Source organism: Pygoscelis adeliae, unplaced genomic scaffold (assembly GCF_000699105.1).
Source record: "Pygoscelis adeliae isolate BGI_AS28 unplaced genomic scaffold, ASM69910v1 Scaffold5, whole genome shotgun sequence".
Lineage (NCBI taxonomy): Eukaryota > Metazoa > Chordata > Aves > Sphenisciformes > Spheniscidae > Pygoscelis > Pygoscelis adeliae.
In genome coordinates, this window is record NW_008824753.1 from 34,879 (window position 1) to 43,499 (window position 8,621).

General features: G+C 38.5%; 1 protein-coding gene across 1 annotated transcript in view; it reads right to left on the reverse strand.

The window, feature by feature from the left end:
- The window catches only part of AP2A2 (adaptor-related protein complex 2, alpha 2 subunit), a 52,579-nt gene that overhangs the window by 27,879 nt on the left and 16,079 nt on the right, over positions 1 to 8,621 (reverse strand). Inside the window, exon 2 of the mRNA XM_009323439.1 lies at positions 8,157 to 8,225. Within this exon, the coding sequence (XP_009321714.1) occupies positions 8,157 to 8,225 (69 nt within the window). The remainder of the gene's footprint in view (positions 1 to 8,156; positions 8,226 to 8,621) is intronic.

Genomic DNA, 8,621 nt, shown 5'->3' on the forward strand with positions numbered 1-8,621 from the left:
TCTAGGGCAGTTAGCTTTACTAGACATCTGAATGAACATTAGAAGAACCAGAGCAAAACATCCAGACTGGGTGGGGGGTGAGGGTGGGAAGGTAGGGAGAAAGCATTTGGGTTTCGCTCCCCCCTTCTTTAGAAGCAATATGACCAGAGGGAAAAGTAGATATTCAGCCATGTCTGTCTATCCGCTGTGGCCTTCCAACTATGGCTTGAGCAGCAGAAGAATAAGTCTTCTGTATTTATAACAGGGGAAACAAATACCTCCTGTTACACTATTTTCCCTATACAATGGTAATCAAGAGAGAAGCTTCCTCCCATCCTATCATGGCAGAGAGATACAGATCAAATACCTTCCCTCCTTAGGAGAGGCAAGAAAAAAAATTACAGGAAAAAGTATAGTGACAGCTTTAGGTTTTTAAACATTTTTCAGCTGCTTAAGAAAAGTTTCTACAAGTTCTTAGGATTTGATTTTCAGTCTGTCTTCTGCATGAGATCTGGAAGGAAAAGAAATAATCAGTGAATAAACCAGGGGGGCTTTATATTACCTAGCAATAAGAACATGCCAACTCATGACAAGCCAGCTGTTTCCAGGTGACTGATTAAAGGAACACCTGATGCTGGATACCATTACCAGATACTATTATGATTCACAGAAGGGGACACTAAATAAGCTGAATCCATTTTAGTCAGTGATCCTCTAGTGGCTGAGATCTACATAATGGATGACTTGCTACAGTATTTAATAGCATTAATATCATTAGTTGCTTCTCTCAGAGATACAGATACACCAAAAGGCATCAGAAAGTAGCTTTCACATGAACTTTATCGTAAGTGAAAAACCCCAACCAGTCTCCAAGACTAGAGTTCCCAGGAGTCCAAGAGATTGAACTGCAGCTGCTTGTTAGTGTACAATCCATCAGCAATACACAAAAGTTGTAAGTATAAACCCTATTCTCTCATCTTCTCAAATGACTCTGGTGTTGACTTTGTGAGATCAGAAGGGAAGAGGGAGTATAGAATACTGCAACCCAATTGCTTAATGAAGAACACAAGCAGATGAAAGTATATATACTCTGAACCACATTGACTTTCATAACAAAGTAATTGTCATGGTTTGGCAATTCCTTTTTTAGGTTTTGGACCCGGCTATTTAAAGCATTATATCCTTCCAAGATACCAGTATTTTAAGAGCTCAGATTAGCAAGTTCCTTGGATCTTGGGGTATTTGAAGCATTTTTGATGGAAGCTATGCCATGCAATCAAGCTCAAAACATACTGCCGTCCTACTAACAAGGAAAAGGTAGCTTCCTTCTCCATCATGTGCTATCAAAGAACAATATGGTAAAATCAGTACCTGAAGCACTTTTTCTTAAGATAGAAAAAATAGTTCACTGACTGCTTTCAAAAGCTTCTGTCCCTTGTGTGCAGAACTGAAGGCAATCTGAAGGTTCTCAATAACAGGCAAGCTTATAAACTGAGCCAAATAACAGTTACTAGAACTCTTCTTTAAAGCCTTATTAGTTCCCAGCAACAGTAGAACATAATTGTCGTTTTTTAAGCTTCATTATTTAATTAGAAGAGCAATTTGGAAAGAAGAGCATTGCAGTCAAAGGTCTCGCTGTAGTTGTCTAACTTTGGTCGTGTTTTGAAGAAGTCTTTGATTCAGATTGTTATTGAAGTGTCAAGTTTAACTATTCAATTCCTCTTCCTCCCATGTAGCATTTCCAAAGAGTTATAAAGGTTCTGTTTTAAACATTATTAACAAGTCTCATTGCTTAAGTATGTGCTAAAATAGTACAGCTTCTCCCAGCCTCAAGCAAACATCTGAACAAGAGCAGAAGGAAATTTCACATCTTCTGTTATCTTTATTGCAATATACAATCATTTCTTTTAACTCAGCTCATTTTTAAATGCTTTCGGGAACATTTGCAAGTACTGCAAATTAAGTCAGCAGAAACAGGAAGAATTCAGAACACACATCAGCAGGTTTTGAGCACAGTGGGCGTTTCAAAGGCTACTTGCTTTCCCTGGAAAGTTTGAGTCATTTTTCTAAGAAAGAAATTATTAACAGCTGATCAGCAAATCAGTACTATTATTAAGAAAAAATTATTACTATCACATTTCTGTGCATTGCCTCTCTACCATTTCAACAGGGAAGTTTTGGTTTTCATTGCTCATAAATCTCTTTCACACAGTCTTCCAAAAAGGAAGAAATAAGGCATAAATACATTATGAGACCCTTTGGTTCCCACGTAGCACCTTCTGTCTCTAATTTGGACCATGAGTTAAAAACAGCACCTGCTTTTGAATCTAATTCAGTATACTTAAAAACCAGCCTGCTGCACAGTTACAGAGCCTGCTACCAGCCAGAGGGGGCAAGGCGGCAGTTTTGTCCTGTGAAATGTTCACTGGGGGGTAGAGGGTAAGGAAGCCTGACAAGTCCAGTCTCACTAGCATCCAGATGCTTGATAGCTATCTCAAAGACAAGACAATCTTAGCTTTTAAAACTGCAGTAATGGCTTATGCAAAACAAAGGACAACACCCTTAAGTGTTTCTTTGCATTCAAGTGTGCTTCCTTCCTAGGTTGATACTGACCTATGTTCATGGAGTTGACAGCAATCCAGTGCTATACTGTATCAGAGCTCAGAGGCTAAGAAAAATCAAGTTGCTTTTTATGAACGTATCTACACTTTGAGACAAGATTTGTCTTTCCATAAGAGTGACAGTCCAAGCCCTCTAAATGAAAGGCTGAATATTTGTCGCAGACAACCCATACAAATCCATAAGCTTTATTTAGTTACCGTACTACTACCACCAGGACAGAGCATTACTAGAGCAGCCCTACAACTCAGGTTTGAAGCCTGGTTTTACTTCCAACAATTCACTTTGTCAGTGAAGACACTTATTTTACTGTCTGATTGCCTTCATACATCTCTTAGATGATCAGAAGACAGTGTGACTAACCAGACTCATCTTAAATATAAAGACCATGCTTTCACAGCCTGTCAGGAAAGCAACTTACTGTTACACAGCTTCTGTTTAAAATAGGTATTTAGCAGCTTATCTTGAACTTCCTACAAAGTGTTACTGTGTAGTTTGGGACAACAGAGAAGACGTGCTTGAATTTTGGAAAACAAGTGAGCTGAAGTAAAAAAAACAAAAGCAGATATTATCAACTGACATTGGGGCACTTCTGCACAAGCTAAAAGTAAGATCCACTGGCATGTCTGAAATCTAGCGGCTGCTTTTGTAACACAAACCCTATTAAGCAATCAGAACAAACCCAAAATCTAATGCCAGATCTGGAAAAAAAGAACAAGCCTGAATCAAGCAGAAAACAAAGTTCCTTTGACTGCAGAAACAGCTTATAGATTTGTGGGCAGTTCCATTAGTACACAAAATTCTGCTCTGAGAGATCAAAATGATGCAACAAATTAATAAACTGGATATTTTTTCATTCATTAACAAAGCAATTACTACTCTGACAGCCAGACTTCTAGTTTGGCTCAAGCATGGGAGCAAAATCAGCTTTCAGTCTGAATACATAAACCAAAAGGAATACTATTTCTCCACTCAATACTTAATTCCTACAACTTCTGCTTTAGTACACTGGTGTAGTTTCTCTCTACTACATGCATCTTATCTCAGTTAATGCAGAAGCATTTAAAGCAACCGTCAAGGACACGCTGACCTCAGCAATGGAGCTTCCTCATACTGAAACAAGAGACAAAGTCACCTTAAGTACAGAGATTCTAGATTCCTTCTGAACTTGGAGCACAGAAGCCAGATCAGAACCCAGAACCCATTCCACCCGTTCAACGAAAGTATGGCTTTTCTAGAGATGTGCAGCCTCATCCCAGCCTGTTAAGTACAAGGGTATTTTAAATAGCAGGTTACCCAAACATAAGGTGGGTAACAGGCTTGCCAGCTACTTGCATGATAGAACAAAAGTAAAAATACTTAGCCTCTGTCTGTAACAGTGTAAGAATATATCTTGCAAGTTACATAGGGTGGGGGTCTAGATACTGCAACAGAGTATGCTGACGAGAGTAAAGGTCCAGAGGAAGGAAAGAATACTTGCGGTGTACCAGTCTCAAGCAAGAACATATCTGTGTCAAGAGGCACTACTGTCAGCCTTGCTTCTTACAGTCAGACCTTTCCCTGGTTACAGCAATGCAGCCAGTCCAACAGCTGCATTGTCAGCCAGGTAGTTAACCCAGGGCACCAGTACTCCCCATAATTATTTAGCAAGGGACTCCATCTTAAGTTCACAGTCACACATTTGTCTTAATCCAAACTATTTAAAAACATTTTTAAAAGTCAGAGCCACATAAAAAGAAACTGGGTTAAACTCAATTATCTCCACTTAAACCAAGAATAAAATGCATTATGAAGGTCTGTTTATTCTTATACAGCCCTTCTGCAAGGAAGAACCATGCAGCACAAAGCCCATGTAAAACTTCTGCAGCAGAAAGATACACAGCTATCACCTCCTCACACTCTCAAGGCCACAAGCAGTTACACAACAAGTTGTCCAAACTCAGCTTCCTCCAAATTGTGACATTTATGTCTAGTTTTCATTCAGGCTACATCAAGTTATTGTCTTCAGTTAAGTAAGATTTTTCACCTAAAATCCATACAAATTCAGTAATACAGTTGCCATGCTTATGGGAAGGTTTAGTCATCTTTCACTCAAGCTACTGAATGAGCACACTGCTATTTATTCAAAACTATTTAAACTGTGTTTAAAGGATGCTATCCAAGGTACAAAGGCTAAAGTTATTGGACTACTTTGCTGAAAGCACCTCTATTCTCTGATCATTGCCTGATTCATGGTTCTACATAGCCAGAGGTTCCTATGATCATTTCTCCCCCGCATCACAATTAACCAGAGAAGAATTTACTGTGCACATACTTTTAACTATTTTTGTACTTAAGCCACAAAATACCTTGCAAAACTGAGGAACAGAACTGAACAGTGTTTTATGAACTGTGCCATCAGCAGCTCTTTAACCTATGATTACTCAGTGATACAACACAGCTACCAAACTACCTATATTAACCAGAGAATGCTATTCTGACAGAATTCAGTTCACTTACAGCTTCATTACTGCCAAGTTTTCTTGAAGTTATTAATATGGCTTATACTGCTGCTCTTATAAAGACATCCAGAAAAGAACAGTGAAGACTAGCTCTATCATGTGTTAGGCAGCCTTTTACTAGAGGTGATATTAGCAACCTTCTGAATACACATTCATAGACTCTTCACAGGGCAAGACTCAGGATGACTGACATTGACAAAATACTGAACTGTGTGTCAGTGTTTGTTCTGCAATCCCCACATAGGATTTATCACACTTTACCAGTAAGTGCACTCAGAAGGCATAATAATATTATTAGCATTAATTTTAAAGGCTGCATTGATTGCTGTGGTACCCAAACAATTCACAGATTCGCTTCTTTCACACTCACAAGTTTACAGAAGTAGGCAGGTTAGTGGGTGCAGATGGACCCAAATGGAGTTTAACTTGTGTTACTCAAAACATGTAAGCCATAATTTTTTCTAGAACACTTAGCCCTCATGTGGAATAGAAGTTTGAATCTAGCTTCCCCATTTCAGCTCGTAGATTAAAGCTTTTCACATCAGGTGCAAACATAAGTACTTGGCCTAGTAAGCAGCAAGTGAGATACTAACTGTTCCTATCTAAAGAGGATTACTTAATAGGATTTGACCACAGCCAAACAGTAAGAACTAGACTATATCCCTGCAAGTCAGTACTTAAACAGCCTTAATAACCATTATGAACTTTTTTGCAATTCCTTATTGCATTCCTTTACAACAGCATGTTTAACTCTAGCAGTGAAGTGAGCAGGTCTGACGGAATCTCCTTCATGCTTCAAGCACACTGGAACATACAGTAGGCAGGGAGTTCTACAGTTCTACAGGAGCTTCGGTAATTTTTTTATGCTTTTTGAAGTTTTCAGACCTTCACTGCAAACTGAAGACATAGTCCGATGAAAGCTTCCAGTTTCATTAGTAAAAAATTGATTAGGTTTTGCAAACAAACTAAAAGCTTGCCCATCAACCAAATCAAGATAAAAAAGGTGGTGTAGCCTGAAGCTGCTGAAAGAACTAGATTTCTGTGTTAGTGTGACTGCAGCAAGGTTTCCAGCTACGCATTAATCTCTAGTTGTTCTTGATGACAGAATGGCATAGGTGGAGTAACTGTTAATGTATCTATAGGGAAAGTGACATGCTGCTTTCTAGAAAAACCTGTCCCATCTAAACAATTAAGTAAAGAATTTAAGTGCTGAAATAAATTTCAGCAACAGCTGATAACCAATAATGCTGGTATCTGACAGCAAGTAGTTTTACAAGCATGGACCAAGAGAAAACAAGCAGTCTTTGTGGCTGTATCTTCCAGATTGATCAATTTAGTGAAATTAGTTGAAAGATAAAGTAACATGAAACTTCGACTAACTTAAGTGTACAGAAACTTCTTAAACAGTTTTTAATTAAACTCAGTCTCTTTATCTGAAAGATATACTTAATTTGTCTAGTATAGATCTTGCTTGGAGGTTAAGCTGCTTTATTTGAAAGTTGCAATTTTATGCTTAAATTTACTAGGCAATAAGATGATCCACTTTGATCATACAGCTGGAACTAAGAAAAATGGCTGTTACTCTTGTATGCAGGTTTCTAGTAGACCCTTGAACTATGTGCTAGTTGCTCAGTGTGCATGCATACTTAGTACATGAAGGCAATATCTACTGGTCATTGTCTGGAAAATGGACACAAGTTTTAGACTTGGATTGGGTGATGGAGAATAGTCTGTAGGACAGACTATGCAAAGCCTGCTACTTCTGGCAAAAATCAGACCAACATCAGTGTTAGATGGAAACTTTGCAATGAAAAACAATGTGACAGCATAGAGAGGTGACTAAATGAAGCTCCTTTTTCTATTTACCGTAGAAAAATAGCCATTAAAATTTCCTCAGTTACCCTACGACTGAAGTTACCAATTTGGAGAAAGTATGCTGAAGTTTAAGAGAAAAATGTTAGCACAGAGGCATGTGATGGCTTCTAATTTAGAAGAATTTCTTAACTTTTGAGTGTCTTGCATTGTGGTCAACTTTTCCCTTCTAAGCTGTTGTTGACACTCAAGTTTTTGCAGGTCTTCATATGCCTTTAAGAGACAGACCACTTAAAATGTAGCAACAGATACCTATGAAGTTCAGGAAAGTTATTTCAGGCTTTATTAATGCACTGAGTATTCCAAATAGAGACGCTAGTCTAAGTCAGAACAGATAATTAAGGTGAATGGGTTTAATCCGAATACAGCAAATTCTAAAGCCACATATGACCTCCACACCGCAATGCCTTATCTAGCTACACCAGCCCCCTATCTATTTAAACAGAATGTTTGCCACAGCCACTATTGGTAGAACTCCATTCAAAAGCATCTCAACTACTCCTCAGAATCTTTAGAAGTTGAAGCCACATACACAACTTGAATACAGGTACAACATGAATTTTACCATGTGTTGTTTAAAAGTAAATTACTGCCTCTTGGAACACATGAGGATGGAATTAATTACTGCATATCCCTTGTTTCATATGAATAATTTGTATTGCTGTTGCTTATGGGAGTGGTCAAGATGTATGGCTTCATCAACTACACATTTTTATCTTAATTCTGCTAGAAGACAGCCTAACCCATTACTTCCCTAAAGGGGTTGGAGTGGGGTGGGGGGGTGAGGGCAGGTCAGGGCAGAGGGAGGGAAGGAAGAGAAGTTTAAACAGATTTGTTTTACTAGAAATAATTACATCCACACATTTCTTCAAACTAGTTCATGGCCTTCTGGAAGAAAACAAGACTGAGTAGTCACATGGTTAAGAGGCAAAGTATTAGAAAAAGTTTCTGAACAGTAGCTCAATTCTTTGATATAGGAGGGAGTTTTCTGTTATGGCCAAGAATCACAGAACTGTCAGGAAGTTCTGTAGTTAGAACATTTTCAATAGTTATTCTAACAGCCTGCTCTAGCATTTTGCTTGCATCAGCAGTTGACAAAAAAGTCTAAACATGTAAAAACAAAAAACCCATAGAAGAATGTCATATGAGGAAATATGTATAGTTTAGTATGATCAAGTCGCTTACCTTTAAATTTTGACCGAATGTTTGCTAGTTCTTTATTTATCCTCTTTATCTCCGCTTCTTTACTTTTGCCTGAAATCAAAAGAACACACATGAGGATACAGTGCTTTGGACCGCCCTCTGCCACCCTAAGCTTCTTTCCACTCAACCATGCTGTATGAACGTACAAACATCAGGAGGAATTATTACTCTCCCTTACTCTCCCTTTCCAGTACTAGGACTGATGAAGGCAAACATCATGGAGGTAACTTCAGCACTGCTTCATATGGGAATTCGAGAAGCCAGAAGGACCTCCCTGTTTCAAGAAGCTTTGCAGACTTTAATTGTATGCGACTGATACTGTCTAATCTGAGATGCCTTTATTGCTGACTTTCACAAACGCTTCAGTTTTTCTGTTCCTTAAACTGGCAAGAGAAAACTGAATTTTACTTCCCATTTTATTACTAGGTTGACAGTGCTCCGAAGGAA